The sequence below is a fragment of the Octopus bimaculoides genome, chromosome 13 (assembly GCF_046866305.1).
Source record: "Octopus bimaculoides isolate indiv1 chromosome 13, ASM4686630v1, whole genome shotgun sequence".
In the NCBI taxonomy this organism is placed as follows: domain Eukaryota; kingdom Metazoa; phylum Mollusca; class Cephalopoda; order Octopoda; family Octopodidae; genus Octopus; species Octopus bimaculoides.
The window spans coordinates 17,696,186-17,721,738 of NC_142940.1; the positions used below are offsets into that span (position 1 = coordinate 17,696,186).

General features: G+C 36.7%; 1 protein-coding gene across 4 annotated transcripts in view; it reads left to right on the forward strand.

Moving 5' to 3' along the window:
* The window catches only part of LOC106884324 (uncharacterized), a 72,598-nt gene that overhangs the window by 19,348 nt on the left and 27,697 nt on the right, over nucleotides 1-25,553 (forward strand). For 3 of the 4 annotated variants that reach the window (XM_014935655.3, XM_014935654.3, XM_089361543.1), the window contains exons 2-7: nucleotides 5,011-5,109; nucleotides 7,319-7,431; nucleotides 13,505-13,596; nucleotides 18,364-18,420; nucleotides 22,201-22,448; nucleotides 24,674-24,757. In XM_014935655.3, coding sequence (XP_014791141.2) covers nucleotides 5,018-5,109; nucleotides 7,319-7,431; nucleotides 13,505-13,596; nucleotides 18,364-18,420; nucleotides 22,201-22,448; nucleotides 24,674-24,757 — 686 coding nt within the window. In that variant the 5' untranslated portion in view covers nucleotides 5,011-5,017. The remainder of the gene's footprint in view (nucleotides 1-5,010; nucleotides 5,110-7,318; nucleotides 7,432-13,504; nucleotides 13,597-18,363; nucleotides 18,421-22,200; nucleotides 22,449-24,673; nucleotides 24,758-25,553) is intronic. The other variant, XM_089361544.1, reaches the window with a different exon arrangement.

The following is a 25,553-nucleotide window of genomic DNA, read 5'->3' on the forward strand; positions in this document are numbered from 1 at the left end:
CAAGGTTTTGGTTGTCCCAAGGTTACAGTTGAAGTCACTTGTCCAAGGTGTCACACAGTGAGATTGAACTCCAAACCATGTGGTTAGGAAGTAAACTTCTTAACCACATACCTATGCCTACGACCTTAATCTTATAAAAGTTCATGGGTATAGAACTTATATTTGTTTTGGTTTGAAGGTTTAAACATTTTTCTGTATGTTTTTTTTTTCTGTTTACAAATTTTATCAGGGGACAGTTTAAAATTAGCATGCAGACCAAATTTCACATGTAGACAAAGAGTTCTCCAGCCTCTGTTGTAGAAGTTCCCTCATAAACAAGAAAGTTCACATCTTGTGTGTTGGATGTAGATTGCTTGCTCAATAAAAAAAGAGACCAATAGGATAAGTACTAGGCTTAAAAAATAAGTCCTGGGGTTGATTTGTTCGACATACCCTTCAAGGCAATACTCCAGCATGGCCGCAGTCAAATGACTGAAACAAATAAAAGAATAAAGAATGGACGGAATATTGCTAAGCATGTTGCCTGGTATAATAATGATTCTGCCAGCTTGCTGTCTTTTCAGAGACAGTAATATTATAATGGTCAACAAGTTGGCAAACTGACAGAATCATCACTGTGCTGGACGAAATGCTTAGTGGCATTTTGTTTGTCTTTGTGTTCTGAGTTCAAATTCCACTGAGGTTGACACTGCCTTTCATCCTCTCGGGGTTGATAAAATAAGTACCAGTTGATCACTAGGGTTGATGTAATCGACTTACCCCTTTCCCGAAATTACTGGCCTTGTAGCAAAATTTGAAACCAATATGATGCTCAGCTTTTAACCCTTTCCCTGTCTCATGTGTTACACGTGAAACACAGAATATATTTCTCTGGCTTCCATGCATCATCATACAATATATCTGATTTCTTTTCAATTACCAAAGTATCTTGGGACTTATGAAATGAAAGCTTTATACTAGTCAGAAAATATAAAACAAGTGCTAATTAAAGTCGATAACAAGCATTGACACCTAAGATAAACTTACAAAAATGCTTTGGAAACGCAAAGGATTAATGTCACTTTTTCATGTAGTTCACATATAAAATAGAACTTATATGTTGCAAGAAAACACAGACGGCAGAGTCTGTTAGTAAGTTTGGTCTTTTAATTTAAAGTTCAGTGTGAGCTAGTATGAAACTTTAACCCTTTTGTACAAACCCACCTGAGATTTATTGCCCCTGGTTCAATGATACTAAATTTTTTATTTAGATTGATCTGAATTAAAACTGTTTATCAAAACTTCAAGCTAATTTATGTTCCATTACCAGCTTAATTTTAACAAAAGTGTTTTACAAAATTCTTCATGATTTTAAGATTGATTGAAATGGAAATAGTGTATTTCAACAGAAAAATGGTAACAAAATAGTTAACTGGGCCACATTAAACTATTTCATCTGGCCACATTAAACTATTTCGTGATTACTATTGAATGTTAGTAATCACGAAATAGTTTAATGTGTTTTTTTTTTTTTTTTTTTCGTGATTACTATTGAATGCATGATTAAGAAGTTCACTTTCCAGCCATGTAGTTTCAGGTTCAGTCCCACTTTATGACACCTCGGGACTGACCAAAGCCTTGTGAGTGGTTTGGTAGATGAAAATTGAAAGAAACCCATTGTATGTGTGTGTGTGTGTCTCTTATCTTGACATAGCATGGTAGTTGTAAGAAATGTAAATAAGTGTCACCATCATACAATCAGCATCGTTCATTTCTAATCTTCTGTGAAAACATGTCTGTCGGACCATTGGGAAATATTATCTTGTTTGGAAACAGGTGAGGGTTTGTGACAGGAAAGGCATCCAGTCATAGAAAATCTGTCTCAACAAATTCTGTCTGATATTTTCGAGCATGGGAAAGCGAATAATTAAACTGATGTTGGTGATTGTGAAACTGATCAAGAAAATAGAGGGATTTTGTAAAATAACTAATTTGTTTATAGTTTAGCTGATGTCACAAGCATTGTGAATAAGAGCTTCTGACATAAAATATCAAAAGAAAGTTTTAATTTTAAAATATGTTAAAGCAAAAGGCCCTATTGTTTGAATAGAACCAAAAGTGGTGTCAGACAGATTAAAGATTGCTGGTTTAGCTGCTGATAAGATGCTAATTTCCAGATGGTATCAGATACTTTAGTCATATTCCTCATCATTATCATTGTTTTAACATCTACTTTTCCATGCTTTCATGGGTCAGATAGAGTTTATTGAGGTATATTTTCTATGGAAGGATGCCCTTCCTGATGCTCACTCTTACCTGTTTCCAAGCAAAGTAATATTTCCCTATGGTCAGATATACTCATAGAATATTGGGAATGAATGACACTGCTTGTATAACAGTGACACTTGTTTACATTCATCATGTTATGTCAAGACAAGGAGACATAAACACACACATTGGGCTTCTTTCAGTTTCCATCTACTAAATTCACTTACAAGGCTTTGGTCAGACTGGAGCTATAGTAGAAGACGCTTACTCAAGACATGCTACTCACTGGTACTGAACCTGCGCCCACGTGGTTGGGAAGCAAACTTCTTCACTACTCAGCTATGCTTGTGCATACCAGTGAAAATATATTTGCCTTCCCAAATATATTGGAAGCTAGAAACCTAAGTTAAGCACCAGCTTTCACTTTTTCTGATGTTATGTGGACAAAAGATACCCCCCACCATTATTTCTCTCTTAGATTAGATGCCAGTTTAGTGCATGTAACAATCCCAGATAATCTGGTATTAATTCCTGATAGCCAAGTGAACTTAGACAATGTAAAATATATCTCCGGAAGTATAACAGAACGTCAGTAGAGTGTTTGAATTTATTGCCCATAAGCCACTATTTCACTGACTTACCCATTTAGTCATTTTGCTGCCATCTGTGCCCTCCTGCCTTTTCAGGCATAATGTATATGTCTATGTCTGTCCTGTGTGTTTATAAGTGCATATAGTGTATATAAGACTTTTTCTGTCCAAGGTGTATATAAGTGTATATAGTGTATATATAACTACATTTGTCCATTATGTGTGTGTGTGTATATATATATATATATATATATATCTGTAAAAATATGTGACACTTATTCAGTAGCCATGATAAAACTCCGAGTTTCGGATGCCAGGGTGGGAGCCCACGCCAACATCTCTTCAGTTATCCGGCCAATTGAAAATTCCTGTGTCAAATGGCCGGATAACTGAAGAGATGTTGGCATGGGCTCCCACCCTGGCATCCGAAACTCAGAGTTTTATCATGGCTACTGAATAAGTGTCACATTTTTTTACAGATAAAAATTCCTCTATTTGCATAATATCGAGGTCTCTTTCTTTCTTTTATTGTCCTTCCTGTCAAATATATATATGTATATATATATATGACTACATCTATCTGATGTGTATATAAATGTATATATTGATATGACTACTCTTGTCCAGTGTGTTTATATAAGACTCCATGTCCAATGTATGTATAAATGTATATAGTGTATATAAGAGGATATCTTCTCAATGTGTTCTTCCTTTATTTTTATACAGTAAAGTGTAGTTTGAGGGCAATGTGGTTACTATTTCTAGCAATTGAGCAACTACGTAGAGGTACCCTTGAGTAAGTAGTGATATGTATTTCCCCATAATGACACATCATATATTGCAGATAGCTGAGTGAGCAACATCAGTACGTTATCAGCTGTGAGGTTACCTACCAGTTCATGACTTGAACATTTAATGCAACAGCTGAGTTCACACAGCTTGAAGTAGATACTTACTATAGGGTAGCATGGTTCATTACTGTAAGCAGGGGTAGCACTAATTTCAGTTAAGATTCTGTTGGTTTACAGTTGTGACTCTCAACAGGGGTGCAGGTAAGATTTTGTTGTTAAAATTTATGTGCAATAAATTGGTTATACTTCTACCATACACAAAATATTTTAGCATATTTTTTATACGATTCCTAATAATATTTAATTTTAGAGATTTAATAATAGGATTTTTTTAAACATTGAATAGCTATGGGGGTCCACCCTAGTAAAATAGGAATCAAAGGGTCCAAAGGCAAAACATGGTTGAGAACCACTGCTTTATAATGTCAAGCCGAGAGAGAGAGAGAGAGAGAGCAATAAGAGGAATTACTGCGATGTATTTCATTTTGGACATACTATATACAGACCAGGTCTTCAGTGGAGCTCTCTCATGTAGCTGAAAGGAGTTATGATGCTAACCCATCTCCATCACAGCAACAACTTGTTTACAGTTAGGTTTTTAAGTTGTTGAGATGAATGACAATCTCAATAAGATATAAACAATTGAATTTTGGCCTAACTGGCCAACATCCTACCTATTGATTTAACTGTTTTGACTCAAGCCAGTGACGGAGCTTCAATGTATTCAATCAACTTGCTAGCAATAGCATGCAAATCTCTGTTAACCTTTTTGTTACCATATTTCTGTTGAAATATACTGCCTTTGTTTCACTTAATTTTTAAAATTAACGATGGATTTGCTAAAATAAACTTTGTCGTTATTAAGCTGGTGTTTGGAACATAAATCAGCATGAAGCTTTGATGTAAGGTTTTAATTTAAATCACTTCAAAAAAGCAAGAGTAATCTTGAGCGGATTGGTATCAAAAGGCTTAAATCACATCTATTGTCTTAGAACAACAGATGTCTGTATTGAAAAATACGGTCCTAGTTGCACTGAAACTGTGAAATAGACTTGATGGTCATGACTGGATTATAGATCATAGATCATAGATCTGTTCAGTCAAAGCTGACCTGGGGCTAACGAATAACAGTAATTACTCCTTACTAAAAAGGAAACTGCTGTCCCTTGCTTTCAGTGACTCTGTTTTTATATTTATCTCTGTGTGTGTGTGATGTGTGTATTTGTCCCGCCCTCCTCTCATAACTGATTTACCAATTTAACAATCTTTCAGTGATCTTAAGTTAACAATACTTTTTTCTTTCTCTTCTGATAATAACATAGAAATGAAATGAAAGATCTGAAATTTCCCAGTGTTCGGACTGTTCTTTGGGATCGAGCCAGCCAAGGTCCAGCAGTTAATGTCGATATATCTTCTTTCAGGTAACTATTATTATTATTATTATTACTACTACTACTACTACTACTACTACTACTACTACTACTACTACTACTATTATTATTATTATTATTAAAATTAAAAGAACAGTGCCATTGTTATCTAGTGAACGATATTTCGACATCTCGTGTGTCTTCAACTGGTTCAAAAAATAAATTTGTCAATCTACTTCATTTTGGTTAATATAGAAATGCCATTGTTATCTAGTGAACAATGGCACTCTTCTTTTAATTTTGACTCTATATCTCCAGGGGGAGTTACCTCAATCCTTTCTATATTATTATTATTATTATTGAGTGAGAGAGCAGTGCATGCCATCAAAGTGACATTGGGATACAAATATTTGAAGCCCAATATGCCTATCATTTCTACCTGTCTAATAAGGGTACACCAGGCACATACATCACAATGATGTGTGCACAACATGGTAGCCTCATATCAAGATAAGCAGTGCATGACCTTGCAGGTGGGGCCCAGTTAGAATTTCCTTCAGGTCAAGTAGCCCATCCTGCTGAATAAGGGCTGTTTAAGGAAAATGATCAAAACTTGGCTTGGTTGAGCAGACATGATGGGAAAAACACTGCAATTGTGACCATTTGTGCCGAGCAGTTAATTTTTTCATCTTATATTGTTACTATGGCTACATTATATTATATATCTTTCCCTTTTTTTGACATATGAGGGGGCATTGAAAAGTTCCTGGCTTTGGATAAAAGAAAATTCAGGAAGATCAGTTAATTATGATTTTATTCAACATATTCCCCTCTCAGATCCACACACCTATTGCAGCAGTCTTTCAGTTTTTCTAAGCTCTGTAAAAGAATTCAGAAGGTTGGGCCTCCAGCCAGGTCTTTCATGATACCCTAAAACCAGGAACTTTTCAGCACTCCCTCATAGTAGGATGCGATTTGAGGGAAATATGGTTCCTATTCTAAATAGGTTCAGCAACAACATACAGGCTCCCTTGCTGGCTTGTTTTTGTTGTTGTTTAGTCCTGAGTCAGCCCTGAGAGTGTAGACCTATGGAGATAAAAGGTGTTCCAGCTGTGGCCATCCTAGCTTTTTATATATCAGGGACTACATTGTCTAGTGTGTTGTGTCTCCGTTTTTTGAAACAGTAGAGTATATTTGAGGGAATTTGGTTGCTATTTCTTGCAGGTCAAACTAGCACTTGCAGTCTCCCACATTAGGCTATATTTTTTTGCTTTTGCTTTTATGTTACTGCTATCTGTGTTGGTGGAAGTGATGGTGTTATTAGTGTTGTTGTTGAAATGGTGTATTAGCAGGAAGAGTATTAAATTATGCACTTTAACAATATTTAGATCTGTCCCACTTTTTTTTCTGAATTCAGGTCCCTTCATGGCCAGCTTTCCTTTTCATCTTTCTCTTCTGTACCTGTAATAAACAGGGACTGGTTCAAATGCTCTACACTAATGCTCAGTCAAAAGAAAATATTATGTTGTTAGAAACCGTAAGATACAGAATCAATACAATACTGTTGTCAGATCAATCAACTGACAATATTCTCTTTTGTACAAAATAAATTTAGATACAAACCACAAGTGTTATGTAAAGATCATTGTACTGAAGAAAGACTATAGTTTTTATTTAAGTAAACCAAATGTATTTTTTAATTGTTCCTTAACCTTCTCGCATTCAGATTGCTCTGTCAAATAGAATATTTATTTATTCATATTGTTTTGAATCAATCATGCATTATCTCATAGCTTCAAAATTGTGATGATGTAATTGTAATTTTTTTTGTATGACATTGTAGGGCAAGTGTGAAAAGTTAGATCTGGTTGGTTTGAATGTAAAATCAGGTAGACTATACGGCCAGTTTAACCCTTTAGCATTTCAACCAGTAATATCAGGCCCAAATATTCTTGATGCTATTTTTGAAACTGGGCAGATCTTGTCTCTCACACCTACCTTACAATGTTGTTCTGATAAATAAGCAATCACATCACCGAAATCTCAAAATGCATAATCAGTGCTAAAGGGTTAAACAAAAATAAGAATGTGGCATACTCCACCATCAAAATCCCAGGATTTCAAGCCTTGGGAAACGAAATCCCCAGGGAATTAAGAAATTATTGTCATTTCTTAATTGAATAAGAAATTAAGAAATTATTGTTAGTGTTGTAAAAATTCAAGAATTAAAATGTTTCTTTTTTCTCTGTTTTACTTGTAGGAAATTTCAGATATGTCTCTCTTCAAAAGCTCTCTATATCCTCCTGCAACACTGTTCTGGGTTAGTGGAGAACCAGCTTTTGCTTTTGTCTGGTTATATACATTCAGATAATGGTAAGTACTTCACTGTAATTGTCAGAAATTGTTTTGCTGTTTAATTACCATCTTTTCTCTTTTATCTTTTACTTGTTTGAGTCATTGGATTGTGGCCTTGCTGAGGCAGTACCTCAAAGGGTTTCAGTGGAACAAATGTATCCAAGTGCTTTTTTTTTTTAAAGTCTGGTACTTATTCTATCATTGTCTTTTGGTAAACTGCTAAGTTACGGGGACATAAAGCAACACCAGTTGAGCAGTGCAATGGGGTAATAAATACAAAGACACACACACACATATATATATGTGTGTGTGTGTGTTTCTAGCTATCTATCTGTTTATAATGAGCTTTCACACAACCTCTGTTGCCAAATTTACTCACAAGGCATTGGTTGGCCTGGAGTTGCAGTAGAAGACACTTGCCCAAGGTGCTGCACAGTGGGACTGAACCCGAAACCAAGTGGTTGCAAAGCGAGTTACTGAAACACGTAACCATGCCTACACCTGATTTATTATTCAGTTTTATTTACGCATCAACCAAACTTTGTTACCTTTGTTTGTGTATGGATGTCTTTTAATCCAGTACAGACTTATGGTCAGCATCTTTCCAACTGTGATGATCCTGCTTTTTCTTGTGTGCAATACCCTGGGGGTGGGAAGGGAGTGGAGGGGGAGACATGTATGCTATTCTTTGCTGGATGGATGGCCATGTAAAAGCTCCCCTGTTAGCTTGAGTTATTTGAATGACTCAAATGTGAATTCTTTTGATATCAACCCATCTGAGACTAACCCTGGCTCTATAATACAATCTTCCTGCTTTGAAGTGATCTAAAAACCTTCCATCAAAATTTCATCTTCATTTATGTTCCAAATATTTTACTACTAAAAGCACAAGGCCTGGAATTTGTTGATCACAGTTGATCACATCAACTCCAGTACTTGACTGGTATTTAATTTATTGACCCTGAAAGGATGAAAGGCGAAGTCAAATTCGGCAGAATTTGAACTTAGAACAGACAGACAAAATACTGCTAAGCATTCTACCAGCTCGCTGCCTAACACGGTAACAAAAATATGTTAACCAAAAGGGTTATGGCACATTTTATTATTTTGTTTGCCTCATAAGACAGTATACTGGCAGTCTTTCAGCCCTTTATGTTCTAAGTTAATTCCACAGAGGTTAACTTTGCCTTTTATCCTTTCAGCGTTAATAAAATAAGTACCAGTTAAACACTGGGGTTGACGTAATCAACTTACTGACTCTCTTTAAATCACTGGCCCTATGCCAAAATTTGAAAGAATTATTTTGTCTATTTCAGTTTACTTGACTGGCAACCTGTGTTCTACAACTAATTCATAGTGATTGAAAGCATCCTTCTTTAAAAATACTTGCTTCAACTCTATATTAAATGTAAAAATTTGTAAAGACTTCCCGTTTCTATGCACTGGCATTAGGAAGGGCATCCAGCTGTAGAAACTCTGCCAAATCAGATTGGAGTCTGGTGTAGCCACCTGGTTTACCAGTCCCCAGTCAAATCGTCCAACCCATGCTAGCATGGAAAGCGGACGTTAAACGATGACGATGATGGTGATGAAGTGAAAACAACATCTTTGTCATCTTTATCAGTCAAGTTTTTTTTTTTTTCATGAGGATCATAGATAGTATAAGCGATAGAGCACTGATCTTGTGGTGTTTAGTTAATATTGTTTTAAACTTGGACAAGTGTCTTCTGCTGCTTTGTGACTGGATTTGGTAGATTTCTTTTCTTGCCTTGCAAGTTACTTGGCAACTTCACTAGTGTCACTGGCATGAAAAGATGCACCCAGTACATTCTGTAAAGTGATTGGCATTAAGAAGTGCATCCCAGATGTAGAGACCATGCTAAAGCTGACATTGGAGCTCAGTGCAGCCCTACAGCTCACCAGAACCTGTTAAACCATCCAACCCATGCCAGCATGGAAAATGGATGTTAAAGGATGATGTTATATGATTATGTCTCGTTGTTTTGACATCACGATAGTTGTAAATGAGTGTCACTGTTATACAAGTGGTGTCATTCATTTCCATTATTCTGCAAAAAAGAAAAAAATATCTGGTCATGAGGAAATATTACCTTGCATGGAAACAGGTGATGGTTGCCCAGTGGAAAGTCATCTGGGCATAGAAAATCTGCCTTAGTAAATGCTCTTTGTAAATGGTGATGATGATGATGTTCAAAGTTCAAATCCCGTTGATGTCAACTGTGTCTTTCAGCCTTTTGGTGTGAGTGGCGGTGGTGATGGGAATGAAATAAGTACCAGTCTAATACTAGAGTTAATTTAATCTATTGTCTCCTTCTCTCAAAAATGTCCTGACTTGTACTTTAGTTACAAATTTGTATTATGTACCTTTTTTTTTTTTGGTGGCATTGTTATCAATAAAATAGTATCTCCTCATCTGCAACATTGGTTATTATGAAAGGAAGTAATTATTGGTAATTATCAATAATTATTTCCTTTGCTAACGACAACGGTACACTTATGGAGCAACTCTTTCAAAGCAGTAGTAGCAGCATCAGTAGTAGTAGAAGCAGCACCAGCAGTTGTTGTTGTTCACTTTCAAAGTCAGCCCTGGTCAAGTGGTCCTATGGTGAAAAGCTTTCCAGCAGTAATCACCCATCTTGTTTTCAGACATGGCATGGTGTATCTAACTAACATCATACTGTCCAAGGGTAGGATGAGATTTGGTTGCTATCTCTAGCTAATCGAGTGACCATTTAGATGACCCTTGTTGACTTGTCTTTACTGTTGTTGAAAAACCCCAAGTCAAATAGAATTGTGATCCTGAAGTGGGCCATTTATCACAAAATAGCTAAGTTTTCAGTTTAGAGAGATTTTAATCCTCTTGTTACTATATTTCTACTGAACTATGCTGCTTTTGTTTTAATTAGTTTTGAAAACCATAAAAAATTTAGTAATATAACTTTATCATTATCAATCTGGTATTTGGAAGATAAATTAAAATGAAATTTTGATGAAATGTTTTGATCTAAAACACTTTAAAACGAGAAGTTTGTACTGTAGAAGTAGGGACAGGTGGCGAGCTGGCAGAAACGTTAGCACGCCAGGCGAAATGCTTAGCGGTATTTCGTCTGCCGTTACGTTCTGAGTTCTAATTCCGCTGAGGTCGACTTTGCCTTTCATCCTTCTGGGGTTGATAAATTAAGTACCAGTTATGCACTGAGGTTGATGTAATCGACTTAGTCCTTTGTCTGTCCTTGTTTGTCCCCGATGGATTGGTATCAAAAAGGTTAAAAGAGAAGTGTGGACATGATTAATATAACTGTATGCCAGACCAAATGCTTTACAATATTTAATTTTGTCCTCCACAATAATGAGTTCAATACTAGCTTGGGCTTGCTTTGCCTTTAATCTCCTCTCAGAGAATATTGTTAAGGCATGGCTGTGTAGGCACAAGCATTCATGTGTGGTGAGGAAGCTTGCTTCTCAACCACGTTGTTTTGAGTTCAGTCCCAGTGTATGGCACCTTGGGAAAGTGTCTTCTGCTCTGGTCTCAGGCTGACTGAAGCCTTGTTGAATTTAGATTGAATTTAGTTGGTGGAAGTTCCCATCGTCTGTGTACATGTGTGTGCAAGTGCTCATGCCTCCTAATAGAGGAGGGAATTAAGCTTTGAAGTTAAATAATTTGATTCTATTTCCTTACAAAAATTAGTCATGTGCTTAAGAAAAAGAAAAAAAAAAAGAAGTAATTTAAACTTCTGTATAATTCTTGTGCAGAATATGCTATTACATGGTAGGGAAGTGGAAGCAGAGCAGTTTAGTAATATAGGGAGGAACATAATTATTATCTCTGAATATACAGTATAAATCTGAGAGTATATTGGGTTTCAAGTAGGCTAAGGAAATATCTGCACAATCGTATGATATGAACATAGGATGTGAACTGAAGTGGAAAATACCATGCATTCTAGTGAAAAGATAGATGCAGAAAACCTGGGATTGAAGTTCTCAACTTATTTAAAAGAGTTGGTTTGTAAATGAAAGTATATCAAGGACAAATAGAGATAAATATGTGAAGCAATATTTTACGTTCATTCAAACCCAGATAAAACTAAATGGAAATAAATGGATGTTGATCAAGCATGGTTTTTCTCTTGATGAAATTTTTGATTTTGTTATTAAAATGTAAAATACACCATTTCGAGCGTGGCCGTCGCCAGTACCGCCTGACTGGCCTTCGTGCCGATGGCACGTAAAAGCACCCACTACACTCTCGGAGTGGTTGGCGTTAGGAAGGGCATCTAGCTGTAGAAACTCTGCCAAATCAGATTGGAGCCTGGTGTCGCCTTCTGGTCCACCAGTCCTCAGTCAAATCGTCCAACCCATGCTAACATGGAAAGCGGGCGTTAAACGACGATGATGTTATTAAGATATTGTGTTTTCAATAATTTCGTTTATAGATTTTCATCATCATTGTTGACATCATCATCATCATTTAAAAAAGATATATTAGTGACATCAATTTAAAGTCCATGATCCATACTGGCATGGGTTGGATGGTTTGATGGTATCTGATGGGCATTGTGTTCTAGTGTTAGCTCTGTCATAGTTTCTACAGATGGGTCCCCTTCTTAATGCCAACCATTTTACAACGTGTATTAGATGATTTATTTCATGCCACCAGCACTAGTGAGGTCGCCATGCAACTTGCAAGAGGGGTGGGGGTGGGGCAACTTTATCATCAGAGAATGTGGAGTAGAGAAGGGTAAAAAAATGAGAGAAAGGGGTCAGAGCAGAACAAGTCTCTTGCTGTATGGGAGCCACATGACTATTCACATTTTAAAAGAAAGGCTGGGGTGGAGTGGAGGTGATAGGTTGGATTTAAGGAATAATTATATTTTTCAAATGAAATATTTATAACCTTCAGTCACTTTTCTAAGCACTTGTCTAAACCAGGGGTTTTCAAACTGTGGTCCGCGGACCACAGGGGGTCCACAAGGACAAGACAGGGGTCCGTAGACAGCAAATACTTTTTATCAGAAATTTGATTTTATATATGTTTTTTAATTGAAATCTTTTAATTGACAATAAACCTATTTGTTAAATACTGTTAAATAAATAAATGTAAAAATATATGTTATTTTAAGCAAATATTTATGTATAAATTTCATAAGCGTTTATAAGGGGTCCCTAAGGTAAAGCCTGAAATATAAAGGGGTCCGCAAGTCAAAAAGTTTGAAAACCCCTGGTCTAAACTACTATGAAATAGGGAGAAAAATCATAGGAAATAATGTGCCTGGAATGAATTTAGCAATAAGTTTTGTGGTGGATATTAAACCTGAGTTTAATGTAGTTAGGCACAGGTGTGGCTGTGTGGTCGAGAAGTTTGCTTCCCAATCACATGGTTCTGAGTTACGTTTCTACTATGTGGTATGTTGAGCAAGTGCTGCCTTCTCAGGTTGACCAACTGAAAGAAGCCAGGTGTTTGTGTGTGTGTGTATAAGTGTGTGTTTATTTGTTTCTCTCTCTCTTGACATTGCTTAATAGTTGCAAATGTGTGTCACTGTCTTACAAGCAGCGTCATTCATTTTAAATGTTCTGTGAGAACATGTGTAGTCATGGAAAAATATTACTTTGCTTGGAAACAGGTAAAGGGTCAGTGACAGGAAGAGCGCCCGACTGTAGCATATCTACTCTGATAAACTTTGTCTGACCCATGCAAGCATGGAAGAATAAACCTTAAAAGGATGATGTTGATATATATGCGAGTTTTTAAATTTTGACTGAAAAATAAAAATAAATGATTAATGTATGCATAATTTATGTTCTGAATAAAGGCAGTGAGCTGGCAGAATCATTAGCACACTGGGCAAAAGCTAAGTGGTATTTCATCCACCTGCATGTTTTGAGTTCAAATTCTGCCAAGGACGACTTTGCTTTTGATTCTTTCAGGGTCAATAAAATAAGTACCAGTTGAGTACTGGGGTCAATGTAATCAACATACTCCCACCCTTGAAATCAGTTGCCTTGTGTCAAAATTTGAAACCAATTAATGTTCTGAGTTTTAAATTAAATTAATTTTATTTATTTTTAGATGGCTCGAAGTTTTCAATCCTTGTGGATCCACTGGACGTCTCTAATCTTACTTCAGAGAGGAATGAGAAATCTTTACAAATATCTGTCCTGGTAAATATAGTTTATAGTTTTGTCTTTTATGCTTACTAATTTGTTTTATAACAAGTTTAATTAAATCTCTATTGCTTTCTCCCTGTCCCTTTCAGTTCCTATTTAAACTAAGTAACAGATAGAAGTCAATTATTCAGAGTTGTATGTTAATTGGGAATGACAAAAATGAAATTAAAGTTGATGACTGTGTTTATTAAGAATTAAAAAAAAAAATTTTTTTACACTTTATTGTAACCTGATATCAACGCTAATAAAGATTTACATACGTTAACATAAGCATCTTGTCATTAGCTATTAACTTGAATTGAGCTTTCGCTCTTGTCTCTTCTTGTTCAGACCTACATTATGGTGACAGCCAGTCAAATGATTAAGAACAATTAATTAAACCTTTGTGTCAAAATGGCCAAGAAGAAAGTGAGGTCACCAGGATGTATTCAACTACCACTGTTACACAAAGTCAACATGTTGTCCGACTAGATATTGTTGTTTTAACTTGCTCCTTCTCTCTTTACATTGAAACTGTATTACTAATTTGATGTATATATATATATATATATATATATATATATATATATTATATTATGAACTTATTTATCATCATCATCATTCGTATTATTATCATTTGATGTCTCTGTTTTCTTTTTCCATGCTGGTACTTGTATGAATTTGCTGTACAGCTTATTATTAATCATCTTTATCATGTCTTGTTTCTTCTGTTGGACACAGTTTCCTGAGATCTGAGCTCACTACATCTTCCACTTATCTCAGTACCCCCTCTACCAACAATACACAGCACTCCTCAGCCATTCACATCACTTGTCTATACCAGTACAGTCTCTAGGTGATACCTTTAGTGCTTGACTGCTCTCTGAAACCATTTAGGATCTACTTTTTATACTGTTTAACATCACATATCTAATGTTATTTTGTTTGCTATTTTTCACAATTATAGTATACCATCATATAGATATAGCAGTATGTCATTTAAACATAGCCTATTATTATCCTCACATAAAAGCAAGCCATTTATGATATTAAACAGCGTACAAGTTTACCTTATTGTGATTTGATGTCTCTTTTTCGATTAACCATAATCTGTGGCATCTGCATATTTTGTATGACATCTGAAAAGCTTCTTGCCAAGACACAGGTCTGGGCAAGGTTTTATTTTATGAGCACTTGCTATTACATGTGAGTCTACCCTCTACCTCTCCATGCTACTGATGTAATCCAAGAGAAAGGCAAGGGGTTGATGCAGCTTGGCACCAGTGTGGTTGTAGGTGTTTTTGTCAGAGCTCAAAGAATCGGAACAGATACTACAAGATCTTCCAGCCAATACTTCACCAATTCCTCTAATCCTCCTCCTTGGACTGTTTATTTATTTCTCAAGCCCTGAAAGAATGAGAGGCTCGAGTAGAGTCAAGCTCTCACTTTTGTGTATTGTTATTCTATGACTATGGTCATCAATACATCCTTCACTAGAGTACAGTGCACACCCTCTCCAATCCTTGGTCCATTTCAATATATACACCTTTTTGTAACTTGGTGGGTATCAACACTATCTCGTCTTCACCATCTCCCCCCACCCCCTCTCTATCTGAAGCAGCCATGTTTCTTCTCTACTGCAATACACCTTTGTTTTGTTCCTCAATACTACTCCTCCCATCAGTTGAGGGGTGGGGTCTTTTCCTGCAAGTTACTTGGTGACCTCACTGGTACTGGTGCCACATAAAAAGCACCCAGTACACTCTATACAGTAGTTGGTGTTAGGAAACCATGTCAAAGCAGATAGCAGGGTTTGGTGCAGTCTTCTGACTTACCAGTTCCTGTTGAACCATTCAACCCATGCCAACATGAAAAATGGATGTTCAATGATGATGATGCCGCCACTGTTGTTGTTGTTTCATCGGTATATAATATTAATGTTATTATTTATATAGTGATCTGTGTATCTTACTCCTTGCAAACAGATCATGGAAAGACAAATTGACTGTGGTATTCGTCTTGAGATAATATCTCTTATGGATGTATTATGTTAAATAACACAAACATATACCAGTATCAGATGAAAATATCCCACAGCTGTTATGGCACCATGTCTGCTACTGATATATTTTTATGTTATTTAACACAATGTATCCATAATGGCTATTATCTCTAGATGAATACTGCAGTTAATTTGGCTTTCTAATGAAGTTCATACAATAATTGTTTATTCTTTTGTCATCTCATTTATATATATATATATATATATATATATATATATATGTATATATATGTATATATATATATATATACAGAGAGAGAGATAGAGAGATGTGTCTTTAGTGGCATTAATTTGTATCCGAGTAGTTAATCTGTAGTGAGTGATCGAGCCTCTTCATCTCGATGGGTGCAAAGGGTGCTGGTGGCTGTTCAGGCCAAGGATGATATAGAAGAGCCCGAGGAGGGAAGGGACATCATGGGCAAGAGTTGGTGGGGAATGAGAAAGTGTGTATCTATATGTGTGTGGTAAGAAGTTTGCTTCTTAACATCATGGTGACTTGGCATGTGTCTTCTGCTATAGCCTCACACCAACCAAAGCCTTATGAGTGGATTTTGTTGACAGAAACTGAAAGAAATCAATTGTATATATATATGTATGTATATATGTAAGTGTATGTGTGTGCCTTTGTCTCTGTGTTTCTCCCTCATCACTGCTTCACAACTGCTGTTTGCTTATTTACATCCCCATAACTTACTGGTTTGACAAGAAGAAACTGATAGAATAAGTACCAGGCTTATCAAAATAGAAAAAAGCACTAGGCAGTGTCTCATATTTTTCTTTGCCCACTCAGTTGTATCTATCAATCTATCTTTGTGTGTGTGTGTGTGTGTGTGTGTGTATATATATATATATATATATATATAATACATGCACACACATACATGTACATATATGTGCATATTCATATCTATTATATAAATGTCAATGTCTTTATGTGTGTTTGTGTGTTACTTATATATTTGAAAACTACTGCACCGACCGTAATGAAATTTGGAACACAAAATCCAAGCCTAGGGAGAAGGGTAATGCTGTGTGTTTCATACAATTTCATGGACCAAATTTATTGAATGGATCCTTATGATATTTGGAACTTAGATTCAATGCATCAGGGCAGGTATAATGCAGTATGTTTGGTTTGTATTTGAGATGGCTTAAAGGGGGCAGAACCCCCATGAAAATTCATAAATTTTTGATATTGATGAAATTTCAACTATGGGTAATTGACACACATCAAGAAGTATTCTCAAAATTTCCACTTCTCATGAGGATTGAGTTGCAAAGTGGTCAGTAAAGTTATTTGGTTGCAGACCTCGTTATCACTGGGTCACACATAGTCCCTCGATGGTAACATTGATTTCAAGGCCTTCCCAGATGAGTGACTGGTTATTGAAAGACATTCATAGATTGTAAACTTATTCTGTCCAGTTACCTATCGGTATAGTGGTCATTTGCAAACTCCAGAGGTGACACTTTCATTTCCCCTTAGCCCTCACGTCACACAGTTTTTAATGTTTGAGTTGGGTCATGCCCTTCGAATTGCTATAGACCTGTAATGCATCTTAACTGCTGTGTCTGTCACCTGTATGGTGAGGAATCCTACATTGGGGAGAAGTAACGACTAGGGTAGGGTAGGGTAGCTGATTGCTTATTGTGATCATTCGTCTTTTGGTTTCCTGTAGCTTTGCTCTCTTTTACAAACACAGTGTAGCTGCTAGAATAAGAATAGCCTGGGCAAAGTTTAGAGAGCTCTTACCCCTGCTGGCGACAAAGGGACTCTCACTCAGAGTAAAAGGCAGACTGTATGACGCATGCGTACGAACAACCATGCTACATGGCAGTGAAACATGGGCTGTAACTGCTGAGGACATACGTAAGCTCGCAAGGAATGAAGCCAGTATGCTCCGTTGGATGTGTAATGTCAATGTGAATACCCGTCAGAGTGTAAGTATCTTGAGAGAAAAGCTGAACATTAGAAGCATCAGTTGTGGCGTGCAAGAGAGACGATTGCGCTGGTATGGACATGTGGTGAGAATGGAGGAGGATAGCTGCGTGAAAAAGTGCCACACCCTAACAGTTGAGGGAACCCGTGGAAGAGGTAGGCCCAGGAAGACCTGGGCTGAGGTGGTGAGGCAAGACCTTCGTACATTGGGCCTCACCGAGGCGATGACTACGGACCGAGACCTTTGGAAATGGGCTGTGCGTGAGAAGACCCGGCAAGCCAAGTAAGATCGTTGCCAGTGCCCCTGGACTGGTTCTTGTGCGGGTGGCACATGAGATGCACCATTTTGAGCGTGGCCGTTGCCAGTACCGCCTGACTGGCTCCTGTAGGATTTTCGAGCGAGATCGTTGCCAGTGCCCCTGGACTGGCTTGTGCGGGTGGCACATAAAAGACACCATTTCGAGCGTGGCCGTTTTCGTGCGGGTGACACGTAAAAGCACCCACTACACTCTCTGAGTGGTTGGCGTTAGGAAGGGCATCCAGCTGTAGAAACTCTGCCAAATCAGACTGGAGCCTGGTGTTGCCATCCGGTTTCACCAGTCCTCAGTCAAATCGTCCAACCCATGCTAGCATGGAAAGCGGACGTTAAACGATGATGATGATGATGATGTGATGTATTTGCATTAAGTATGATACACAAATCACTATTCTAATCAAATACTGCTTCTGTTGCACTTATTGAATTATTATTGTTTATATATTTTTTAAATTTTTTATCCAGGTTTCCAAATCTAATAAGTGTGGTTTCATCCCAGAAGATTATAACAGAGCTGTAAAAGTAAGTGTATTGTAAATATATCCATTCTTTTCAATTTCTGCACCAGAAACATCATCAGCTTTAGTAAATCATCGTCATTTAGCATCCATTGTCCATGCTGGCATGGGTTGGACGGTTTGACCAGGGCTGGCAAGCTGGAAGGCTGCACCAGACTCCAGTCTGACTTTGCATGGCTTCTACAGCTGGATGCTCTCCCTAACACCAACCACTCTGAGAGTGTAATGGGTGCTTTTATGTGCCATTTGCGTGACACCAGTATCTGCCATGACTGTGATTTTACTTGGCTTGATGGGTCTTCTTGAGCACAACATAATGCCAAAGGTCACAGTCATTTCCTCCATGAGGCCCAACACTCGAAAGGAGCTCAGCCACATTGCTTCTGTAAGGCCCAATGCTTGAAAGGTGCTTTTTGCGTGCCAGTTACTTGGCACCAGCATCAGCCATTATCATGATTTCACTTGGCTTGATGGGTCTTCTCAAGAACAGCATATTGCCAAAGGTCTCAGGCACTAATCATTGCCACTGTGAGGTCCAAAGTTCAAAGATCATGCTTCACCTTGTACCATGTCTTCCTGGGTGTACCTCTACCACAGGTTCCCTCCACAGTTAGAGATTGGCACTTATTTACACAGCTGTCCATCCATATCTCATAACCATACCAGCACAGTCGTCTCTCTTGCATACCATATCTGATGCTTCTTATGCCTAACTTTTCTCTCAGGATGCTTACACACTGTTGAACATGCACACTGACATTGCACAGCTAATGAAGCATACTGGCTTCATTTCTTTCAAGCCTACACATGTCCTCAGCTGTCACAGCCCATGTTTCACTGCCATGTAGCACAGTATGGCTAGGTGCCAGTATGGCTTGATGCAGGTATGGCTAGGTGCAGGCATAGCTGTGTGGTTAAAAAGCTTGGGTACAGTCCCTCTGCGTGGCACCTTGGGCGAGTGTTTTCTTCTATAATCCTAAGCTGACTAAAACCTTGTGAGTGAAGTTGGTAGATGGAAACTGAAAAGCTCATGTGTAAGTCTGTGTATGTTTTGTGTCTCCTGGCCTCAACATCACATGATAATTGTAAAATGGTTGTCACTGTCATACAAGCAGTGTTGCTCATTTCCAATATTCTGTAGAAACAGGTCTGGCTATGGGGAAGCATTATCTTGCTTAGAAACAGGTGAGGGCTAGCAACGTGAAGGGCATCTCACCATAGAAAAATCTACTCAATAAACCAGTGGATGTTAGAATGATGACGATGATGATGATGATCACACACACACACACACACACACACACACACACACACACACACACCACACACCACACACATGCGTGCACAGTGTATTTTATTGGAAATATGATCATAAAAGAATTAATGGAGTCTCAGTAGTTTAAAAGCCTGGATTACTGATTGAAAGAGCAGGAATCAATGATACATGGCATGATAGAAATATATGAAACAACTGATGTCCCATTTACTGTACCACAGCCCTATCTATACGTGTGTGTGTGTATAGACTTAGCATTTATCATCCTGTTTAGGTTAGGAATAAGCCATTGACTAAATTTAGTTGCCAATGATACAGTTCAACAGCAGTGTGTTCTATCAATTGTTTCTAAGTGAATCCATTGTTCTTTAGTCCTAACCTTAAAATAATTGCTATATTGTGATACGTGTTCATGATAGAATTCCAACAATTTTATGTTGATTTAGTGTGTGTATGTATATATATATATACATATGTGTGTGTGTGTGTATGTATATTTATATGTGTGTATATATATATATATATATATATATATATATATGTATATATATATATGTGTGTTTGTGTGTATATATATATATATATAATGTATATATATATATATATGTATGTATATATATATATATATGTATGTATATATATATATATATATATAATGTATATATATATATATATATATATATATATGTATATATATATAAATGTGTGTATATATATATGTATATATATATTTATAAATATAATTAAGGGATCAGCAAATATTTGTTTCACCCTATACCGAAGTTCAGAAATAGCAGCTAAAAAAGCTTTTTTAGCTGCTATTTCTCAGCTTTTTTAGCTGCTATTTCTGAACTTCGGTATATGGTGAAGCAAATATTTGCTGATCCCTTAATTATATTTATAAATATATATGAGCTTTTAAATAAGTTCTCCACCAATAATGGTGCTTTCATACCGATGGGCTTGGTAAAAATTGTTAATTGTTAATTGATTTATTAATTAATAAATTGATAATCTTTTACCCTTTTAATTTGTATGTATATATATATGTATATATGTATGTATATGTATGTATATATGTGTGTGTGTGTGTGTGTGTGTATATATATATATACATGTGTGTGTATATATATGCATGTGTGTGTATATATATATGTATGTATGTATATGTGTGTGTATATATATATATGAGTGTACAATTTATAGGAAAGATTCAGTGGAATAATTACATGATAGCTAAATGTTGCTTAAGTGTCCCACTTGTGCGGGATTTGATTCAGGGAAAAAGCGAGACATATTTATGAGAAAATAGGAAAAATTGAAAATGGAGACAAACACTCAAGTTGTTATTAAATCATTTATATCTTCATATCATCGACTTATGTTTTGATGGATGCATTCAAAATACATCATCTTCATCATCATCATATGTTCATTTTTCATGCTGGTATGGGTTTGACAAGAGCTGGTAAGGCCAGGGGCTGCACCAGACTCCAAGTGTCCATTCTGGCATTGTTTCTATGGCTTGATGGACTTTGTCATGCCAATCACTTTACACAACATACTGGGTGCTTTTTATGTGGCACTAGCATTTGTGTGTGTGTGTGTGTATATATACATATATAGTTTACTGTTCTGTTACGGTAAGATCAACAAGGAAGTACTCTATCCGGTGAGAGATAAATATCATTTAATGTACACTGTATTAAAATAAGGGCTGCCAACAGTTTCTTGTCATTAAGACACGTCAGATACAATTCCTTGTATCTCCAAGCAATTTTGGGGCTTGGAGACACAAGGCACATTGTAAAAACTTATCTAACTATGTATCTTAATGGCTAGAAACTGTTAGTAGCCCTTATTCTAATATAGTGTACATTACATGACATGTGTATATATGTCCGTATGTATATATATATATATATATATATATATTTGAAGAAAAGCAACAAAAATTCATTAAGTTATAGCAGTACGTACGTTTCGTACAAACTTCATTTATTTATGTAGTGAGAACACCACATAAGATGTGCAATGAAAATGTACTCCTCAGCTGCATAATGGAAGTTCATTTCAGAAAGTCATTTTGTAGATGTGTGCAAAAACAAGAGTAGGAGATGAAGAAAATACCATCTTGACTGGGCTGTTAATCAACAGTCTTTGATTAAATTGATTAAATCTATATTATTATATATATATATATATATAGATATATATACCCACACAAATACATACACACATTAATTAGTGTATGTGTATTTGTTATGTAATTGCTGGCAATCACCCTAGTAAGATAAACTTAGTAAGATCCCACAATGTCATTCTAAAAATATACAATCACAATAAATGATGATGATGTCATTGAAATACCAGTACTCCAAGAAAATATGATTAATGCAAAACTATGTAAATCAATAAGCATTATATTTGATAGATAAATCTGAATGCTACAGGGTTAAAATGATGATAGTAATGTCTAATATATTGCTTCTTTTGTCCTTTTTCTAGAATGTCCTCACTCGGTGTGGCAGTAAAGATTCAATAGGCATTGGAAGCTTCTTCTCTGTCCTCGGAAAGTTTTTCGTCCAAACAGAAAATGGCAGTTCTGCATACTGTGTTGAATTCGATGTGTTCACTTCGGCAGCTAAATTTGAAGCAGTGCCAATCAACCCTGTTACTATTATGACCACGGCCTTAGCAAAAAATCTTGCTAGTCCTATGAGTTTAAGTAGACTACAGGGTAAGGCTAAATCCGGGTAAGTACTTTTGAAATCAGTCATCTTTTATTGTTTATTTGTTTCAGTCGTTAGACTATGGCCATGCTGGAGCACTGCCTTGAAGAATTTTAGTCAAACGATGCTGGTGCCACAGAAAAAGCACCCAGTATAGTCTGTGGAGTGGTTAGTGTTAGGAAGGGCATCCAGCCATAGAAAAAATGCCAGAACAGACAATAGAGCTTAGTGTGGCCTCTGACCTTACCAGATCCAGTCAAACCATCCAACCCATGCCAGCATGGAAAACAGATGTTAAATGATGATGATGGTACTTACTTTACCAGTCTTTTTTTTTTTTATCAAACTGTTAAGTTACAGGGACATAAACACTCCAACACTAGTTGTCAAGTTGTCAAGCAGTGGTGGGACATGGATACACACAACAGGGGCTTCTTTCAGTTTCCATTACTAAATCCACTCACAAGGATTTGTTCAGTGTGAGGCTATAGTAGAAGATACTTGCCCAAGGTGCCTCGTAGTGGGACTGAACCCGGAACCATGTGGTTGGGAAGCAAACTTCTTACCACACAGCCATGCCTGTACCATGTTAAATATATTTCCACTCATTATTTTCAATATACAGGCGTGCTTCAACTTTTGGCAGTAATTGGTTCCAAGGAATACAACTTAACTCGAAAAATGGCGTAGCATGAAAAAATACCATTAAAAAACTGAAATTCAGAAAAATAAAACACTTCCAGCCATTATAAAATACTACACTTTAAATATGGGGGCACGGTGTATGAAAAAAAAGTACAACTTTATACATTGTAAACACAAATACTTGTTTGAATTTCCTGGTACCGACTGTAATTCTGCCTCTTGGTGGGATGTTGAAACTATCAGTCCCAAAAAAGCCATATAGATAAATGTAAACATTGTAACTACTTCTTTTCCTCTTGTACTTGTTCCAGTCATTAAATTGCAACCATGCTGGGGTACCACCTTGAATTTTTAGCCAGATGAATTGACCCCAGGACTTATTTATGCTTTTGTAGAGCCTGGTACTTATTCTATCGGTCCCTTTGCTGAATCATTAAGTTACAGGAACGTAAACATACCAACACTGGTTGTCAAGTGGTGGTGGAGGGGACACACACACACACACACACATGGAAGATTTGTTTTAATTTCTGTCTACCAAATCCATTGACAAGCTTTGGTTGGCCCAAGACCATAGTAGAAGATACTCGCCCAAGGTGCTGCACAGTGGGACTGAGCCCAGAACCCGTGTGGTTGGGAAGCAAACTTCTTACCACAAAACCAATCAAGTTCTATCTGTTTAAATAATTGATTATGCACATATTTTCAAATGTATTTTATTTGATTTTTTACTTCAATATTAGTTTTTAGGTGTCTTCCTTAAAAAAAATTTCATGCTTTTAAATGTTTGCTGAAATCAATGTAAAGTCAGATAAATTAACTTAAGCTGAAGTTTCCTATTAATTTCTTAAAAAAAGAAACCGACATAAAGTAAAAAAGAGACATAATGTGAAACAACATACTTTGAGGTATGCTTGTATTTAAATTAGATTTTTTTTAATGATTAGTGTCTGACTCCGTAGTTTGTTAGTTTATGAGATGAAAGTTCATTAGTTTATGTTTCATCTTTGATGCTTCACAGTTTCTGTTGTTGAAGAAACTTCACTCTTGCTGGCTCACTCCATCTACTTGTAAATGAGTACCTTGTGTTGGTATAGGTCTCCATTGGGTGTAGTGAGTGTATGTTTAATAAGTGTTTTTGTTAGCTTGTGACTTCTAAATTTGTGAACTTAATGATTCTAGATTGTCTACATGGGGGCATAACTATTATTTGTTGTAGAGTTACCATAGCTATGCTGTTTACTCTTTACGACTTACCTCAGCTTACTATAGAGTAGGACCATAGAGAGACAGGGTTCACTGATGTAGCATATGTATACTACATCATTGTACACACACACACATACACATGCTAACACACACACACACATGCTCAGACACAAGGGAATTTCTATGTATTTATTATACTTGCTGGAAATAGCAATCAGCTCTCCTTCAATTCATGAGCCACTGTCTTGAGATTGTGTGTGTGTATGTATATGTGTGCATGTATGTATATGAGAGAGAAAGAGAACTGTTTCTCAGTCTGATAGGATTTGTGGGAGCTATTAATTTAAGTTTCTTTCATATCATAATCAGTTCTGTTTTGTACTTTTTTTTTACAGTTATGTTACCATGGACCATACTCGCAAATTAGTGTTGATGCTAGAGTCAGACCCTAAAGTTTCCACCCTGCCTCTAATTGGAATGTAAGCCATTTAATGTTCTCTTATTAAATACATCTGTTATCTTTTATGTCTTTCAGTCATTAGACTGCGGCCATACTGAGGCACCACTTTCAAGAATTTTAGTTGAATTTTTTTTTTTTAGCCTGGTATTTATTCTGTTGTTCTCTTTTGTCCAACTGCTAAGTTATGGAGATGTAAACACACCAGCACTGGTTGTGTAACCAGTTGTTTACTTATGAGTTTATCTTACAAGGATGAATGCCGGCAAACACAGATACAAAGACACACATATATGATGGGACTTCGTTCAGTTTCCTATTTCTTTATTGCCCACAAGGGGCTAAACATAGAGGGGACAAACAAGGACAGACAAAGGGATTAAGTCGATTACATCGACCCCAGTGCGTAACTGGTACTTAATTTATCGACCCCCCAAAAGGATGAAAAGCAAAGTCGACCTCGACGGAATTTGAACTCAGAACGTAATGGCAGACGAAATACCGATAAGTATTTTGCCCGGCGTGCTAACGATTCTGCCAGCTCGCTGCCTTCTTTCAGTTTCTGTCTACCAAATCTACTCACAAGGCTTTGGTTGGCCCACGACTACAATAGAAGACACTTGCTCAAGGTGTCACACAGTGGGATTAAACCTGGAACCATGTGGTTGGGAGGCAAACGTCTTACCACACAGCCATGCCATGTTTAACTCTTGTTGTTTTCATTAGCCTGTTTCATGATGTTTGTGCCATAAATGTGATACTATCGTACAACAGCAAGAAAGATGTTTCCAATAATTGGGGAGTTGTGAATTTTGAAT